The sequence below is a fragment of the Hemiscyllium ocellatum genome, chromosome 2 (assembly GCF_020745735.1).
Source record: "Hemiscyllium ocellatum isolate sHemOce1 chromosome 2, sHemOce1.pat.X.cur, whole genome shotgun sequence".
NCBI lineage: Eukaryota > Metazoa > Chordata > Chondrichthyes > Orectolobiformes > Hemiscylliidae > Hemiscyllium > Hemiscyllium ocellatum.
The window spans coordinates 51969309-51989862 of NC_083402.1; the positions used below are offsets into that span (position 1 = coordinate 51969309).

The 20554-nt window shown below is 40.0% G+C and overlaps 1 protein-coding gene across 1 annotated transcript in view; it reads left to right on the top strand.

The window, feature by feature from the left end:
• adgrv1 (adhesion G protein-coupled receptor V1) overlaps positions 1-20554 on the top strand; it is a 566067-nt gene that overhangs the window by 185213 nt on the left and 360300 nt on the right. Inside the window, 4 exon segments of the mRNA XM_060841343.1 lie at positions 6971-7152; positions 9106-9216; positions 16584-16701; positions 18116-18238. Coding sequence (XP_060697326.1) covers positions 6971-7152; positions 9106-9216; positions 16584-16701; positions 18116-18238 — 534 coding nt within the window.

Here is a 20554-nt window from a genome sequence, read left to right on the forward strand (position 1 = left end):
GATTTTATGTGAATGCATAAAAAATTTGTACATTAGTAACATTTCTTAATTGCAAGTCCAAGCTATTTTTATTTTTGTAACTTTTAAAATACTTTTATCCCCTTCAACATTATAAATCTTCCTATGTGAATTATCACTGATTGGGAAATGTGGATGCTAAAATGTCCCCTGTCTTTGACCATGTTGTTTCAGAACCAACTGCAGGGTAGGTTGTCTCAGTTTGCTGAGTTACGTTCTAACACTCTGAGAAGATAAATTGGGCCATGAATCCATTGCCCATCATCCTATTCTGTATAATTGTCGTTAATGTGCAGTTTACAATAGAAGAATGATTTGTGTACTCTCTTCTGTCTGCTCAAATGCTAATTTACCAACTCTATTTGTGTCCAGTTATATTAATCTTTAAGTCAGTTAGTTTGTTGTACAATTTGTTGTTTAGTATATTCTTGGCGTTGCTGTAAATTTGAAAAAAAGGTGGCAATTCAATTGTGGAAGACCGTACCAAAGTAAAAAAGGCAATTCGAGATGATAAGATTAACTGACATGAATCTTTGACATCAAAAGCTGATGATTGCAAGTGAAGGAAAAGCTGAAGTAAGGAAAGTAGCTGGGAAAGATTGGAAAAGAAGAAATTGTGATTAGCCTGGATTTTTGAATCATAAAAGACGAAGTTGACCTTACGTGGTAGTGTAGAATGAGCACATAAATTTATGTCTCACCAGATTTTATTTACCTAGCATAGAAAGAGGCCTTTTTGTCTGTGATGGATCTCCAGAGAACTTTCCCCAGTTGCATTTTCCTGACCATTCTCTACATGCTGTTTTAGTTTAAAACTTTATTTTTGAAAATTTAACTCTGTCTGTTTTTAAAAGTTGTTATAGATGTCCTTTGCACCAGTACTGCTGTTATGCCACGTCTGAAAATCTAAGGGTGTAGTTATCTTTTGGATTAATCTAAATTTTAGTCTCTAAATTTTGTTCTTCTTATAATCTTATATAATTATATTTATGAATTATAACTGTTAACTTCCTGATTTTTATCAAAATTCACCTTAGTTTTGAACATTCTGTTCAATCTCCTAAACAGGTACATTATTTTTCTGTTTTTCTCACATAAATTTTCCTCACAGATCCTTCTATTGAATGTTTACTATTATCTACCTGCTGTCATTTGCTTGTTTATTTGTTCACAGTATCATTTAAAGTCATTATTACAGTTAACTAAGTTTTTGGGTCATTGGCAAATTTTGATATTGTGTCCTCATATCCAAGCCCATTTGTCAATCTCCTGCAGATGGAAGAGCAAGTAAAAGCATGTTTAAAGTTCAATAGAAACATGAATCTTCAGTGGAGCATGGTGATGACAATATTTACAATATGGAGAAAGTCAAATCTAGGTCCAAGAGAGCAAACATTGGAGTGTGATGATTAGATGGAAAGGATGTAAAATTGCCTCACAGTGTGACATTGTGGAAGCACTTTGGGAGTCTTCTAACATGGTACTTTCATGGCCTCCTACCACAGGCTACTTGCAGTCGTACAGTTAGGCAGCATGTTGTGGCTTCCCCTGCATGTGCTGGAAAACTTATGTGGATGCCATCTTGAGTCTCACGGGCAAAAGTGATATCAGAACTCAAAGTTCAACCAACAGATATTCAGTGTGCCTCTTTGCTGTCCTTCACTGTGCAAACAACATCCATGCAACTACAAGATGGATCCTCCATGAGCACTATTTGAAGGGCCTTGCACGTAACTTGCAGGCAGGATAATGTTTTAGAACATTTTCTAATTCCAAATGCCTGGAAGTATGCTGGGTATTCTTGGAGGTATTTGGTGACTTTGTGGGTTTCAAAGTGTTATATTCTCTCAATGGGAGAAAGTGATCTGTCCATTCTTAGGTTTTGTAGGCATGGGGTTGTGGGGAAATAGGGTAGGTACATAGCACTTATATTACCACTAGATCTGCAGAATGACAGAGAAGATGGAGCAGGGAACACTATCCAATTGTCAGCTTAGAAAAGAAATGTCCTCCATGCTCTTTGACAGTGATTGGAGGCTGTTTCCCATGTCAATAGCATCTCTTGTGTGTTTCAGTATCCATGCTTTTTTGTATGCTACTTCATCTAGGTCCACATCTTAATAAGTACTGTTACATCCCTGGTGGGAGGAGCCCACTGGAAATCAAACCCCATGATCTATATCAAAAGTGTAAATGTTTTTCTTATTCAATTACCAAAAATGCTCAATTTGTTTCATAGAATGTAGAACATAGAAAAGTACAGCACAGAACAGGCCCTTTGGTCCACGATGTTGTGCCAAGGATTATTCCTAATCTAAAAGAAAATAACTTAACCTATGCACCCCTCAACTCACTGCTATCCATGTGCATGTCCAGCAGTCGCTTAAATGTCTCTAATGACTCTGCTTCCCCCACCACCGCTGGCAACGCATTCCATGCACTCACAACTCTCTGCATAAAGAACCTACCTCCTGATGTCTCCTCTATACCTTCCTCCTAATATCTTAAAACTCTGGCACCTCATGCCAGTCAATCCTGCCCCGGGGAAAGATTGCTGGCTATTGACTCTATCTGTGCCTCTCATGACCTTGTATACCCCGATCAGGTCATCTCTCTTCCTCCTCCTCTCCACTGAGAAAAGTCCAAGCTTAGTCAACATCTTTTCATAAGGCAAGCCCTCCAGTCCAGGCATCATCCTGGTAAACCTCCCTTGCACCTTCTCCAAAGCCTCCATATCATTCCTATAATAGTGCAACCAAAACTGAACACAATATTCCAAGTGTGGTCTCACCAGGGACTTGTAGAGTTGCAGCAAAACCTTGTGGTTCTTAAGCTCGATCCTCCTATTAATGAAAGCCAAAACACCATATGCTTTCTTAACAACCCTATCCATTTGGGTGGCAACTTTGAGGGATCTATGCACTTGAACACCAATATCCTTCTGTTCCTCCATACTGCCAAGAATCCTGTCTTTAATCCCATATTCAGCATTCAAGTTTGACCTTCCAAAATATGTCACTTTGCATTTATCCAGGTTGAGCTCCCTCTGCCATTTCTCAGCCAAGCTCTGCATCCTGTCTATGTCACACTGCAGCCTGCAATAGCCCTTGATACTATCAACAGCACCTCCAACCTTTGTATCATCTGCAAATTTACTAACCCACCTCTCAACCGCCTTATCCAAGTCATTTATAAAAATTACAAAGAGAGCAGGAGCCTAAGAACAGAGCCCTGCGGGACACCACTCACCACTGACCTCCAGGCAGAATACTTTCCATCTACAACCAGTGTTTAGCAACCGATACTGAATTCAAACAGCCAAACCTCCCTGTATGCCATACCTCCTGACTTTATGAATGAGCCTACCATGGGGAACTTTATCAAATGCCTTTCTGAAGTCCATTTACACCACATCCAACACTCAACCTTCATTGACCTGTATTATCACCTCCTCAAAGAACTCATAAGATTTGTGAGGTATGACCTGCCCCTCACAAAGCCATGCTGACTACCTTTAATCACACTAAGCTTTTCCAAATTGTCATAAATCCTATCCCTCAGAATTCTTTGCAAAACTTCGTTGACCGAAGACATAAGACTGAGTGGTCTGTAATTGCCAGGGAATTCCCTATTACCTTTCTTGAAAAGAGGGACAATATTTACCTCCTTCCAATCCTCCGGTATGACTCCTGTGGAGCGTGAGGAGGCAAAGATCTTCACCAGAAGCTTAGCAATGTCCTTTTTCGCTTTCCAGAACAGCCTGAGATAAATCTAGTTTGGTCCTGGGGACTTATCAATATTAATGTTTGCCAAAATTTCCAGAACATCAACTTCATCAATCTTGATCTCTTCAAGCCTGTTTTCCAGCTCCTCAAAGTTCTCATTCACAACAAGCCCCTTTTCTTAGTAAAAACTGAAACAAAAAACTAATTTAGGGCTTCCCCTATCTGCTCAGACTCCATGCACAAGTTCCCTCCACTGTCCCTGACTGGCCCTACCTTCTCCCTTTCATCACTTTTAATTAGAATAAAACTTTCAGAAGATTTTTCAATAACTAAACTTGTTTATTTAAAAGCAAACCTATTCCTCAAATAATTGTCAAAATGTTTATCAATTTGGTTATAATGCAAATTCAGTGATATCCTACATAATCTTAAACACACACACAATCATACACAGACAGGGCAAGACATTCATGATACAGCTTTGTAGAAAAATTATAAATGGAAGAATAGTGAAAATTGAATCAAGAGTACAAACTGAAAGGGTGGAATGAGGTAACTTGCTGACAGTTTTTCTTACTTCTTGTCAGGTTGCTGTCAGTTTCAGAACGGTGAGAAATCTTTGAAAAGCCTTCAGGTTCAGATAAGAAATGGTTAGGAAATTTGCTATTTGAAATTTGATCAGATAAATTTTTAAACTGCTTCACTGCTTTCTCTTTCAAGAATTGTCTCTTTCATCCTTACAAATGTCTCAAGCAGCTGTCCACATTTCCAAGGTGTGTGCTGATAAAACACCCAACTGTCCAGAGAATGATGCAGCATAGATCCATTAGGAGTTTTCAGATGTGTTTGGTCACCAATGAGAGCAATGGAAGATACCTCTCTCTAATATTGGGCTGGACACTGCTTCCCAAAATCACTTTTGCTTTCATAAGCAGCAAATGGTATATAGTCTCCATTAACTGCTGTGGTTCTGTTTGCCGAGCTGGGAATTTGTGTTGCAGACATTTCGTCCCCTGTCTAGGTGACATCCTCAGTGCTTGGGAGCCTCCTGTGAAGCGCTTCTGTGATGTTTCCTCCGCCATTTATAGTGGTTTATCTCTGTCGCTTCTGGATGTCACTTCCAGCTGTCCACTGCAGTGGCGCTTCACAGGAGGCTCCCAAGCACTGAGGATGTCACCTAGACAGGGGACGAAACATATGCAACACAAATTCCCAGCTCGGTGAACAGAACCACAACAACGAGCACCTGAGCTACAAATCTTCTCACAAACTTTGATCTCCTTTAACTTTTTTGACTTTGCTATTCTAAGCAAGCACATTATACATATTTGGAAACCCAGAGATGATTAAATGTTCATTCACCAGTTCTCATAATCTGTTAATATATGCATTCCCTAGACTACTCATTGGCCATCTAATGAGTTAGCAAGCAAACGATACAGGACCGTATGAATATTCATAGCATCAGGTCAAACATGGAAGAGAAAACCCGCTGCTGATTATTATATACCACCATTCCACTGTCCTTGGCTAGTTAATCAGTACTTTTTCTAGTTGAACACAACTTGAGAGGAAGCACTGAGGGGTAGAAAGGACACTGAATGTACTTTGGAACATGACCTTCATTATCCCTCACCAAGACCACTTGGCAGCATGAGCACTGAATGAGGTGTTCAAATCCTAAAGGACGTAGCTGCTAGACTGTGGGCTGCAGCAACTGATGAGGAAACTAATAAAAGGGAAAATCATCCCTGATCTTTACTCTCACCACTCCGTCTGCTGCAGATATATTGGGCCATTCCGGTTTTCATAGGAATGACCATAACACAGTTCTTGGGGAGACAAAAGCAAAATAGTTTACAAATTAGTGTTGATAGAGAACAGCAAACAGACGCATTTATCTTCTGCAGATCTGCTAAGCGGGATGGAAGAGGGTTGTTTATTTATGGGATGTAGGCGTCACTGGCTTGGCCAGTATCTATTGGGGAGAAAGTGAGGTCTGCAGATGCTAGAGATCAGAGCTGAAAATGTGTTGCTAGAAAAGCGCAGCAGGTCAGGCAGCATCCAAGGAACAGGAAATTTGACGTTTCGGGCATAAGTCCTGAAGAACGGTAATGCCTGAAACATTGAATTTCCTGTTCCTTGGATGCTGCCTGACCTGCGCTTTTCCAGCAACACATTTTCAGCTCTGGCCAGTATCTATTGCCCATCTCTCATTATCCTGGGGAGGTTGGTGGTGAGCTACCCTCTCGAACCACTGCTTACCTTGGAATATAGTTTACCTTTACCTTTAGGTGTGCCCATGAAGCTATTGTGAAGATGGTTCCATGATTTTGACACATCGACAGTGAAGGATGGTGATAAAATTCCAAATTGAGATAAGGAGTGGCTTGGAGGAGAACTTGCATGAATTGGTGTTTCCATGTATTTAATGACCTTATCCTTCTAGATTACAGAGGTCTTGGGTTTTGAAAGTGTTGTCATAGGACCCCTGCTGAGTTACTGTAGTGTGTCTTGTATATGGTTCACACAGCTACCATTGTGCATTGGTAATGAAGGAATTGAATATTGAAGGTAATAGATAGAATGCTGATCAAGCAAGCTGTTTTATCCTGGAAGATGTCAGGTTTCCTGAGTATTTTCGGAGCTGGACTCATCCAAATAAGAGTAGAGTACTCTGTCAAGATTAGAGTGGTGCTGGTAAAGCACAGCAGGTCAGGCAGCATTACTGGAGCAGGAAAATCGATGTTTCAGGCAGGAGGCCTTCATTCCTGATGAAGGGCTCCTACCCGAAACATTGATTTTCCTGCTCCTCGGATGCTGCCTGACCTGCTGTACTTTTTCAGCATCACTCTATTCTTGACTCTAATCTCCAGCATCTGCAGTCCTCACTTTCGCCTGGAGTACTCTTGTCAGACTCCTGACTTGTTCCTTGTAGATGATGGGCAATTACTGGGGAAGCAGGAGGTAAGTTACTTAATAGAGAATTCCTCTCTTCAGACCTAGGCTGCGAGTTATTAATATGGCTGGTCCAGTTCAGTTCCTGGTAACCCCAGGATGTAATATCAAAGATATAGGAGAGAGCTTTGACGGATGTGAATTGTGATTTTTGAAAGGACAGGAAATTGAAGTTTGTGTTCCTTTAAGGTAGGAAAGCTATGTTGTACTAATTAATATGTATAGTTAATTTGCTCATTCATATTACAATTGCTATTATCCTTTTTTAGAGGGTGATATCGAATTGCTATCCACATTACAGCATTTTCCTGAATTGTTTGGCCAAGGCTGGTGTTTTTTGACACTAAACAGCAGCCTGTTTGGATTATTTCTTCGAACATCTGAAAACAGCTCCAGTGCAGATATTTTGTCAACTCTTTATCAATGGCAGGGTATATTTGTTCCGGTGCAGGTAAGAATAAATTAAACATCCCTTTTATCTGCTGATTTGAATTTAAAATTCTAATCTTTTAATTCTTTTTGGTAGTCTGTGTAATTACTGAGGAAGTGATAATGTTATTGTTATTCTCCTAGAAATTCAAAACATGGAATCCCACAAGTTGCACAACCTTCATCAGAAATGATGTGTCCTACATAATCATTACAGACAGTGGAATAACAGGAATGAAAGCATCCAATAACAGCATTTACAGGTTTACTCTGCAATCCAAATTAACATTGGTATGATCCATATATTGCCCCATGTTTTTAATTTAGATGTGAATTAACAAGCTATTTTGCAATGTTAATAATAAAATATTGTCACAATCTGAGAAAGTACAATTGATAAGAAAAGTAAGATCATAAGAAAATGAATTTGATCATTTGGCTCATGGAGTCTGCTTTGCCATTCAGTAAGATGATGGCTGATGTGTTAATGATTTTGACATGACTTTCCTGCTTCTGTTCCATTACCCTTAACCCCTCCACCCCCCATCAATCAAAAATCTGTCTAATTCAGTTTTTTTTGTCTATTCAATGACCCAGCCTCTTCTACTGACTGGGAAAGAGAATTCCACAGGCTAATGAACCTCAGAGAAAGGATTTCTCTTTAACTGTATTCACTGATGCCAATGCATGTACACTGTAGGTTACTTTAATTTGTACATATAAATTATTTTGGAGGATTGGGGGAACGGGGCCTGTTGCTCAGAGAAGGTGGGGTGGGGGAAACAGGGCACGATGCTCAGGAGAGGTGGGAGGAAGATGCTGGGGGAGACCTCTCAAGTTCCGTGTTTTCTCTCTATCTCTCAACCACAAACCCCCAGATTAGCGTGTGTCGTTTCTTGCCATTGTGGGTGTCAACAAACACAGCATATTTTAAAACTGTTGCCATTAGTGGTAGATTTCACCCAAAAGTGGAGACATTTTCCCAATCTGTTGACTATTCACCCCCTTTAGAACCATCCTGTTTCCTGTAAGTCAATGAATTTGGACCCCACTTCCTTGATGTTTCCTCATAAGACAAGCAGTTCTTCCCAGCAAACTATGTGCAGCATTCCAGATGTGGTTTCATTCATGTCCTGTAGAGCTGGAGCAAAATTTGCCTTCCTAATTGATTACTGTACCTGCATGATAGCTTATTGTGTATCATGTACAAGACCACCCAAAACCCTTTGTATTTGCATTCTATTGTTTTTTCTTTTGTTTTCTTCCTGCTGACATGGGGAATTTCTTACTTCCACGCATTGTAAACAGAGAATCCCTGTAGTGTGGAAGCAGGCCCTTCAGCCCAACATGTTCACACCCACCCTCTGAAGAGTAACCCACCCAGACCCATTCCCCTAACCTATCACTCTACATTTACCCCGACTAATGCACCAAACCTACATATTCCTGAACACAATGGGCAATTTAGCACTGCCAGTTCACCTAGTTGGACATCTTTGGATTGTGGGTGGAAGCTGGAGCTCCCAGAGGAAACTCATGCAGACACTGAGAGAATGTGCAAACTTCACATAGATGGCCATCTGAAGCTGTACTCGAACCCGGGTCTCTGGTGGTGTGAGGCAGCACTGAGCCACCATGCCACTGTGATGCTCCACCTGCCAACATTGTGCCCACTCCCTTCTTTCCACAAGGTTTCTCTGAAGGCTGTTGTTCATACGTTTTTTGAGAACTTGTTTCCTCATCTTATCTTTGTTTTTACTTCTCTTGCAATTAAAAATCTTGATAATGTTTTCTAATCAGTAGGAAATAAAAGCAATTTGTGCTAATAAAATAGTACAATTTCAAACCAAGTATATTTTATTTTATGTGATTGGTACTCTGGTGATACGAAAAGCTTGGATAGTAAAACAATTGGATGCAATGTTGTTAGAATTTCAAAGTGTTGTCTTAATATTGTCTTTGATTTTTCCCACAGATTCAGTCTTTAACTGTATCTGAAACCAGCGATGTGCAGCACTTTACACGGGACAACCAAGATTATTTGATAATTAGTAGTCAAGCAGACACTCAGGACAGTAATTCAAAGGTGAATTTTGAGATTCCATCAATTTCCTTACCATAATCTTGTATAAACTCATTTTCCAAATACCCTTTATTTACACAATGATAAAAAGGGATAAGCAGCAGTTTAGAAAGCAGAAACTCAAGAAAGTGACCTATCAGATTTGTGCGTCCTGCACTTCAGACTGCACGCACTGACTTTCAACTCTCATATTTGTAATGGTGTTTTTAATAGCCTCAGTCATCAAAATGATGGACAGTATTCTATCAGAAAATAATTTCTGAATCAGACAGTAGACATGACAGCTTTCTGTTTATGACTGCTTATTAAGTTTATATAGGTTGGCCATAAAATTGTCATCAAAGTCCAATATTTAGGATATTATGATGGTGTTTGCAAGTTGTCTTCCTATTTAACTCCATCATAAATTCTGATGGACAATAAAGTGGAAAGAATGATTCCCTCCCCACTACCAAACCATTTTTCACCAAATGAGTGTGACATTGTGTATTGTGCATTCAGTATTGAGTTGTGCCAACCATTCTAAATTCGATTATCCCCACTTTAAGGTTAACCCCTGTATATTCTTAACAGTTTGTGACTTTATTACCTAACTGGAAGTAATGAGATTTGTGATTGTTAATTGCTTGTAGCATTAACTAGCTAGTCATTTAGCTAGTTATTGTATAAAAATGTGATCAAGACACCCTCAAGTATGCTTAGAGGAATTTTCTACATAAGTCTGTTTTCAATCCAATGAAAAATGGGACATTACTGGGCCTGGTTTTGAAATTGTGTGGCAAGTGGATCAAGTGTAATTGGGGAAGCATTAAAAAAAAAGCGATTATTGTACCATAAGGTTAATGTTACCATTGGAAAAGGACAAGGAGCAACTCAGTAAACATACTTGAATGAAAGCCAACTTTAACAGGTTATGAATGGATCTAGCCTGGAATGGTATATTATAAGGGAAAACTGCATCTGTAATGGAAACAGAGACAGAATGCAGGAGCAGGTCTGGCAGTATCTGTGGAGAAGGAGACAGTTAACATTTTGAGTCTGGTTTTTTTCAGAACTGATTTCAGATTTCAAGCATCTGCTTTATATTGCTTTTATTTGGATGCATCTGCAACTGTATTCTTTCAAGAAAAGTATACTTATTAAGTATAGTCATAGTATAATCCAAAGAAGTAGACATGATAAACAATCCAAAGCTGAATATAGAAGGGGAGGTAAGAAAGCAAATAGGAAAAGCAAGCGGAGGGGATGAGGTGAGACTGTCAGCTGACATAAAGGGAACCCAAAAGCTTCAATAACAATATCAATAGTAAAAGGGGGTAAAAGGAGGAGTGCAGCTAATTGGAGACAGAAAATTGAATTACATATGGAAGCAAGAAGAGTGGCTGACTTATTGAGTAATTATTTTTAATCTGTTTTCATCAAAGAAGATGCTGTTTAGATTATGGTGGCAGTGGAGGTAGTTTAGACCTATGAATGGTTCAGAATTGTTAAGGAGGTGGCATTGCACTGGCTGTCTATATTTTAAAGGTGATAAGCTCACACTACCGAATGAATTTGAGGATAATAAGGAAATTGAGACATGCAGTTGCAGGAGCATTGTCCATAATTTTCCAGTCTTCGATAGACTGTTGGGTAGTGCCAGGGACTGCAGAACTACAGTTTGACAAAAGATTGTTTTTGTATTCATTCATGGAAAGGGGCATCACTGGCTAGGTCAGCATTTATTGCCAATCCCTAATTGCCCAGAGGGCAGATGAGAGTCAGTAACATGTCAGAGGGTTTGGAGACACACATCTCCATGTTGGGACCTCCATTTGCCGAGAGGTGCGAGGGAGGAGCAAAAGACTTCTGGGAAAGTGAATCTAACTGTTTAAAAGACTTCAGGTGTTGGGGCCTCCATTTGCCAAGAGGTGCGAGGGAGGAGCGAAGGACTTCTGGGAAGTTTTTAAGTGGGTGAGATGGAACCTCCTAATTGCTGATGGTTTGGATGGAGCCGTTTTTGTCAGGTGTGTTCAGGAGGGTTTCCTTACTCAGTATGGATTTGGTGCTTGGTAACGAGCCAGGACAGGTGTCAGATCTTGTGGCGGAAGAGCACTTTGGTGAAAGTGATGACAACTGCCTCACATTTAGCACAGCCTTGGAGTGTGAAAGGAGCAGTTACAGAAGGAAGATATTTAATTGGGGAAAAGGAAATTATGACACTATCAGACAGGAGTTGGGAAGTACAGACTGGGAGCAATTGTTCCACAGAGAGGGCACAGCAGACATGTGGAGACTGTTTAAGGAGCAGTTGTTGCGAGTGATGCACACATTTGTTCCTCTGAGGGTAAGATTAAGGAACCTTGGATGACGAAAACAGAGGAACTTCTCATCAAAAGGAAGAAGGCAGCTTACATAAGGTGGAGGAAACAAGGATCTAAGACAACTTTAGAGGATTACAAGCTTGCTAGAAAGGAGCTCAGAAATGGACTGAGGAGAGCCAGGAGGGGGCACGATAAAGGCTTGGCAAGAAGGATTAAGGAGAACCCAAAGGCATTTTACTCATAAGTGAGGAATAAGAGAATGATCAGGGAGAAGGTAGGGCAGATCAGGGATAGCGGAGGGAAATTGTGCGTGGAGTCTGAGCAGATAGGGGAAACCCTAAATGAGCTTTTTGCTTTGGTTTTCACCAAGGAAAGGGAACTTGTTGTAAATGGAAAGTTGGAGGAGCTGGGATACAGTCTTGACCAGATCAAGATTGATGAAGTTGATGTGCTAGAAATTTTGGAAAACATTAAGACTGCTAAGTCACCAGGGCCAGACCAGATTTATCCTAGGCTGCTCTGGGAAATAAGAAAGGAGGTTGCTAAGCCGCTGGCGAGGATATTTGCTTCCTCACTCTCCACAGGAGTCGTACCAGAGGATTGGAAGGAGATGAATATTGTTCCTCCTTTCAAGAAGGATAATAGGGAAATCCCTGGCAACTGTAGACCAGTCAGTCTTACGTCTGTGGTCAGCAAAGTTTTGGAAAGAATTCTGAGGGATAGGATTTATGACTATTTGGCAAAGCATAGCGTGATTAAAGGCAGTCAGCATGGCTTTGTGAGGGGCAGGTCATACTTCACAAATCTTATTGAGTTCTTTGAGGAGGTGTCAAGACAGATTGACAACGCTCAAGCAGTGGATATGGTGTATATGGACTTCAGCAAGGCATTTGATAGGATTCCCCATAGTAGGCTCCTTCATAATGTCAGGAAATATGGGATACAGGGAGATTTGGCTATCTGGATTCAGAATTGGCTGGCTGACAGAAGGCAGAGAGTGGTTGTAGATGGAAAATATTCTGCCTGGAGGTCAGTGTTGAGTAGGGTCTCACAGGGCTCTGTTCTTGGGCCTCTTCTCTTTGTAGTTTTTATAAGTGACTTAGATGAGGAGGTTGAGGGGTAGGTTAGTAAATTTGCAGATGACACAAAAGTTGGAGGTGTCGTCGATAGTGTAGAGGGTTACTGCGGGCTGCAGTGTGTCATAGACAGGATGTAGAGCTGGGCTGAGAAATGGCGGATGGAGTTCAACCTGGATAAGTGCGAAGTGATGCATTTTGGAAGGTTGAACTCGAATGCTGAATATAGGATTAAAGACAGGATTGTGGCAGTGTGGAGGAATAGAGGGATCTGGGTGTGCAAGTACATAGATCCCTCAAAGTTGCCACCCAAGTGGATAGGGTGGTTAAGAAAGCATCTGGGTGTTTTGGCTTTCATTAACAGGGGGATCAAGTTTGAGCTGCCAGGTTTTGCTGCAGCTCTACAAGTCCCTAGTGAGACCACACTTGGAATATTGTGTCCAGTTCTGATTGCCCTACTATAGGAAAGATACAGAGGCTTTGGAGAGGGTGCAAAGAAGGTTTACCAGGATGCTGCCTGGACTACAGGGCTTGCCTTAGGAAAAAAGATTGAATAAGCTCGGAGTTTTCTCTCTGGAGAGAAGGAGGAAGAGAGGAGACCTGATCGAGATGTACAAACTAATGAGAGGAATAGATCGTGTCAATAGCCAAAGCCTTTTCCCCAGGGCAGGATTGACTGGTACGAGAAGTCATAGTTTGAAGATATTAGGAGGAAGGTATAAAGGAGACGTCAGAGGCAGAGAGTTATAAAAGTGCATGGAATGCGCTTCCAGCTGTGGTGGTGGAAGCAGAGTCATTGGGGACATTTAACCAACTGCTGGACATGTACATGGATAGCAGTGAGTTGAGGGGTGTGTAGCTTGTTACTATATTTTACATTAGAAGTAAAACTTGGTATAACATTGTGGGCCAAAGGGCCTGTTCTGTGCTGTACTTTTCCATGTTCTATGTTCTATGTAGGCCAGACCAAGTAAGGTTGGCAGTTTCCCTCCCTAAAGAACATTAGGGAACCAGATAGGTTTTTCTGACAATTGACAGTGGATTCATGGTCACCATTAAACTCTTAATCCCAGGTTGAACCAGAATAGAATCCAATTCCCCAGAAAGTTAATTGGGTCTCTGATTAATAATCGGGTGATAATACCAATAGGCCATTGCCTCCCTGAAAGAAGAACTAATCTCAGCAACTACAGGCCAGTCAATTTAACTTCAGTAACTGGGAGGATTTCAGAAACAATAAATTGACACAAATCATTTTTGGGGGGAAAATGCAATTTAATTAAGGAAAGCCAGCATGCTTTGTTAAGCTGAAATCATTTTTCATGAGGTTATAGTGTTAATGAAAACTATTTTGTTGATATAATATACTTCCAAAAGGTATTTAATAAAGTGCAGCACTAACTGATTTGGAGCAAAGTTCATGGAATAAAAGTGCCAGTAGCAATGTGAATATATAATTTGCTCAGTGACATGAAGCAAAGAGTTAGATTAGATTAGATTACTTACCGTGTGGAAACAGGCCCTTCGGCCCAGAATAGTGGTGAATGGTTGTTCTTTGGACTCAAGGAAGGTTTATAATGGAGTTCCCGAGGAATCAGAACCCCAGCTTTTCCTGACATATAAAGGACGTAGACGTTGATGTACAGGCAGTTTGAAAATTTACATATACTTGTAAATATTCTTCTTTATGGTTTACAATGTAATATTTCAATAGAGCTAGGACATACTGGTGAAATTGGGATTGGAGAGGACTGGTGATGGTGATGGGTGGCATTGGATAACTGGCGGACAAAATGTAATGCACGGAAGTGAAGTAATTCATTTTGTAGGATGAATACTGAGAGACAGTATAAAATAAAGAGCACCCCTCTGAAGGAACAGCTAGAATAGAGGGACTTGTGTATATAATGGGTGTAAAGTATTGGTGGCAAGACACATTGAGAGATTGATTAAAGAATCATAAATACACTAGCCGTTATTAATATGGGCCCAGATTACAAGAACAAGGTGACTATGTTAAACTATTGTGACAAACAGAATTTATTTTCCATTATCAGTGGGGCGGAGGGGGATGGATATTGCCTAAGCAGGGTATTTTTTTCTTTATCGTCAGAGAGTGTATCCCAATGAAATGATTACAGCAGCTTGCTTTTTCACCTTTTAAAAATGAAGGTGATTTGCTCATATCCCAAATTATGCACATGTCTGATCATGCAGTGGTAGAAAGAAGAAGTTGGGGGGTGAGAATGCAAAGTGGCTGCAAAGACATACAATCAGGTTAAGTGAATGGATAATTAATGTAGGGAAGCGTGAAGTTATTAACTTTCTTCTGAAGAATGGAAAAACAGAACATTCTTTTAAAAGGTGTGAGACTTGTAAACATTGATGTTCAGAGAGAAAGTTATCATGCAGATACCATACAGTAAGAAATTAGACAAGCAAATGGCATGTTGGTTTTTCTTTCCAAGTGGATTTAAATGAAGGAATATAAGCGTCTTCAAGGCTTTTGGTGATAAACACATTTGGATCATTGTAAGGTTAGGGATTCCACATTTAAGGGAATATATTTACATTTGAGGCAGAACAATGAATGCTCACCAAATTAGTCCCAGGGCTGAGGGGATTATTTTATGGTTAGACATTCACTAAATTGGATCTATATTTTCTGGTGTTTAGAAGAATGAGAGGCAATATCTTTGAGACATACAAGATTGTTCAGGTCCTTCACAGGGTAGATGCTGAGAGATAATTTTTGTTGGTCAGAAAAACTAAAGCTTGGCAGTACAGGCTCAGGGTAAGGCACCAATTACTTAGGATTGAGATAGGAAATTTCTTCACTCAAAAGGTCAGGAAGCTTTGGAATTCTCTGTCCAAAGTGCTTTACAAGTAATTAAAAAGTTTTGAATTCATCATTATATTGTGGGAAATGTGACAACAAAATTCAATACACCACAATCATGCAAGGAGTAATGTTTAATGATAAGGTACTTTTGCCTGCCAGATAAATATTGTTTGGAAGCTGCAGTGGCAGATAGCCACATAGGAAAGTGGTGTTATGATTATATTGGAGACTAGGATGGAATAAGACAGAGCTGGGTATTAAACAATCTGGACGCAAGGTGTCCGGGAGACATAGGGAATGTAAGAAAGGCAGAGGGAAGGTGCTATTGATTAAAGAGATTACAGTGCTGAAGAAGGAATAGGATCTAGAGGGATGAATATCATTAGTTGGAGTTAAGTGCTGCGAGACATGTTGTTGAGAGAGGAGGACAATAAAGGTGTATAGATTAATGAATTTCATCTGTGAGCGCATTGAGTAAACTGGTCCTATTAGAAGCACCCAAAATGAGATGAGGACAGCTTTATCTGCAAGTTTTCATGAACTTCAAGTGTAGCCAGGTTCTCTGATGTTAGCACCATTATTTGCTGCACAGGTACTTAAGGATCAATCAACTGCTGACCTAGTTTAATATTGTGGTGTGGTGGTAATGTCTCTACCCCTGAGCCAGGTGGCCTAGGTTCAAGTCCCACCTGCTCCAGAGGTGCTTAATAAACATCTCTGAAAAGGTTCTTAAGAAAATGTCTATCACAAGCAAGGCCTGAAAGTAATTAAGGACATGACCAAACCAGGAATCAACACACTCTGCTGTAGATTGGATTAGGAAATCATCACTCAAACTCAAAAAAGTGGTGAAATTTGTATCAGTCTTTTTAAAACTTGCATGATATTGTCACAGCTAAAGTTAAAAAATCTGTTTTGACAGTGACTTCCTACCATGATGTATAAATTGAACATTCTCTTAGGTCCAAAGTTAACATGCTGTTTCAAATAATATATTCACAGATCTATAGATGGACTGGGCATTTGTTTATTCCACACCAAAATGTTCCTACCCATGGGGCTACTGGCCTCACTTTGTTTAATCGAGGAGATCATTTGTACTTGGCCGTTTCCCAGTCCAGCTACAATCAAGTATCTGTTTTCTATCAGTGGAGTGATGACCAGTTCAAAAAGCTGCAGAATTTGATGGTTCAAGGAGCAACGCATGTTAGCAGCATGACTGTTGGAGCTGATGTTTACTTTGTCTTTTGTAACATCACAATTGGCGGTCAGTGAATGGGTTTTTAATTTCAGTGATATATTTTTAAATAGACATTGCATTCAAAAGTAGTACCACCAACATATATTATATTTGCATTTGTGTGTATTTTCTTTCATGTGGAGCCATGTTTTCTCAAGTTTGAGAAACAACAAAGCTCACGTTCAGTGAATTTCCGATGGGTGTGTTCTGCATTAATATGCTTATTAACTCAAGATATTGAGGGGGATGGGGGGTGGGAGGTTGGAAATCTGATGGTTATGGTATTGAAGTTGTATCCTGGAAGTTCAGTTCACAATCCTGTACCAACGAGGCTGAAATTAAGGTTATTACTGAAAACCACTTGGTTACTCAACCAATATCCACCACTGAAATGAACCTGCCAACCCTTTCAGTCTCATCTCTAATGCAGTTCAGTGGAGAGGGATAGAGAGAAGGATTTCAATGGCTGAAATGGTCATGTTTGGGCTCAGTGTGAGGTTGAAGTGTTTTTATGAAAATCTTAATTCCTACCACAGCATGCTCTTTCTGGTTTTAATGTGAGCAGGGGACGGTGAACAGGAGGTATAGGTTGGCAATTGAAATAATCATATAAGGCTGTTTTCTTCACTTTTATCCACCATTTCCAATTTAAAGGGTAGAGTGGAAACAGGGTAAGGATAGGTTGAGTAGGTAGGCCTTGTAAACTTGGTAGTTTCTGGAAGATAAGGATTTCTGGATCCATGTGGTAAATGTCTTTTCAGTTCAATCCAGCTTGATCCAGTATACCTATGTTGCCAAACTCCTGTGGTTGCACATTCCACCCTCACTCTAACTCTTTCAAGTTCCCCACACCATTGATGCCCCTGACCTCATGACCAAACCCCACATCCCCTGTAGCCTCAAATCCCAGTTAAAACGCTGCTCCTGGGTGACATCGAGGCTTCCGTATGAACTACCATCCTCCCTATATCTGCCAGATCATAATGTTAAAACTCAACTCCACTCCCACCTCTCCAAGCAACTGTCAAGACAAGGTCCAATTCATTGCATCCATTTTGTAGAGTCTAGTGGCTGTGCAGCAGCTAAATTCAGATATTTGTTCAGATTCATGTTGATAATAGTGCTCTGGCAATACATGATTGTGAGAAGGGTGTTTCACAGCCTTTGATCGAAGATATTGGTGGTCAGAGTATGACTTCATGTTTCTATTGCAAATTTGTTTTTGCCAAATTCTTTAGCTGTTCTTATTTGAATGAACCTTATTTTCTTTGAAATAGTTTGCTTTTTAAACTACAGCTTACTGACATCCCAGGAGGATACTGTTGTCATTAAATTTACTTACTGAAAGGTTTTTATATTCTCTCTCACAGTCACTTTGGAATATAGCATATTGCTTGTACACCAGTGCCTTAACTAAGTTTGCATTTATTACATTTCGCAGGCAACCACTCCTCTTGTCTGGTGTACATTTGGGAGACTGGTCAACTTGCTTTAAAACTGGTTCAGATGATTCCTGTTCAGACTGTGAGCAGTATCTTCCTTTTTATTCCTTCCTCAGACTTTGGTAAGTCTTTAGACATGAACTCATCAAATAAGCAAATATGTCACGAAATGCTTTACGAAAAATAAATGGTGCACAGAAAGATTTGAGAATAAGACATTATTGCATACAATGTATGTAATCAGATAGCAATACTAATGCAGAACTAAGTATTTGTGTTGGGCCTCAATACAAAGTTGATGGCATATTGGCAGTCATGACCATTTAGGCTACTGTGGTACAGCTATCATGGTATATTACTTTGATGCAGTACCTTTGGAAACATGATGTCGGAACTTTCTGAAGGAACAGCCAAAAGTATGGTTAATCAGACACTCACATGTATTAGTCATACTATTGGGACTGCTTTTCCAGTTTATTTTGTGAAGAGAAACCTTCAATAGCTCTAATTCTCAAATCAGAGAACATAGATCCCTATGTGGAGATATGGATGTGTGCTTTCCAACATATGATTGCAGACCACCTCTTATTGAATCATAGATTGTAGAATGGTTACAGAACAGAAGACCTCTCAACCCATTGTGTCATGGTGGATGTTTGAAGGTTATGTTCCATTTCACAGATCTTTCCCTGTAGTTCTACTTTTAATCAGCACTAATCCAGTTCTCTTTTTGAAAGTCACGACTGAATCAGTTTCCAACACCATCTTGCAGCACATTTCTAACTAACTACTCCGTACATAACAACATGTTTGCCCTTGTTGATTTTGGTTATTTTGCTATTCGTGTTTTATTGGTGTCCTTTGGCTTTTCCCCCTTCTGTCAATGAAAGAACAGTTTCTATCTATCCACTTTATCAAACCTCATCTCAACTTTCTCTTCTCAAAGGAGAACAGCCCCAGTTTCTCTATTCTACCAATTTAATTGAAGCTCTCTTAACTCTGGAAAAGCCCCTTAACTCTGGAACTACTCCTGTAAATCCTTTCTGCACTCTGCAGCCTTCACATCCTTCCTAAAATTTGTTGGCTGAAATAGGGGAGATTGTTAAAATTGAAGCCAAACATGAGTCTCATAAATATTCATCATAATCTCCCTTGTTCTATTCTATTCTCGTATTGGCAAAATCCAGGATCCCAGTGCTCTATCTTCGTGTCCTACCCTGCCATGTTCAACTGTTTTTGCATCTGTCTGCAGTCCAGGTGTTTCTCTACCTGCACCCTTGTTAGAACTCTACTTTTTCTTTCATAATGACTTTTCTTGCTGTTCCTATCAAAATGCATCACCTCACACTTCTCTACATTGAGTTTAATCTGTCATGTGTATTGCCATTCTATTAAGCTGTCTATTGCATCACAGTTTAGAATAGATCCACATTATCTCTAATTTTTGAAACTATGTCTAGCACACACAAGTCTAGACCACTAACATTGGGAAAGAAAACAGTAGTCCACATAATGGTCCCTGAAGAATCCTTTGTGAATTCTGATACTTCCGCTAGTGACTTCCAAACACCTCAGACAAAGGGATCCCCATAACTGGCACAAGTAGTGCAGTTAACATAACTGCCCTGATAAAACAAAATACATAATTGAATTGAATTGAATTTATTGTCACATGTACCGAGACATGATAAAATAAAACAATAATAAAAAAAATTACAGCTATTTGCAGAATGGTTTATGAAAGCTTAAAATGGTTCAGAAATAATTTGAAAGATTTTATTGAGCTTTACTTGGTTAGTTATTAAGGACCCTGTTGCCTTATTTGAAGGTCAGGGATTTTGTATACTGAAGTAGGTGGCCTTCGTGCAAACATCACACCCACTGCTGACTTTCTCCCCTATTAAGCTGGGTCGGGAAGATGTTCAGCAACTTCCCTTAAACCCATTGAGGTAGGCTTCACTGCAGACTTTTGCCTATTTGGGAGGGCTGTAGGGGATATCTTCTGGTGTCCACTGTGCTTATCAAGGCACCCCACAAGATTCTATCCACTCTTTAACCATTCTCTGGTCTCTCAAATCTGCCATCTTTCCCTCTCCTTGGGTCTGCTGGCCAGGCCCATTCAAAATCATGGATTTACCTTTTAAGCACAGGCTCCACCATGCTGCTTGTTGTGGATTGCTTGGCCACTGTTTGATAATGGTGATTCTGGGACTACTGAAGGATAGCCAGGTTTTGGGTTGGTATGCTGCCAATTGATGTTTTAGTCCAGGGGCTGAGGGAATACAGTACCCCATAAAATCTAGCCCATGGTGTCCTTCTATTTAATTGGTAACACTCAGGAGCTATAAGTACAATAAATGTGTGTGTGATTTCAAGAACATCACAAAATGGTGTGGGATATAACTGCCTCAAAACTAATTTTTCAATGAAACTCCAGC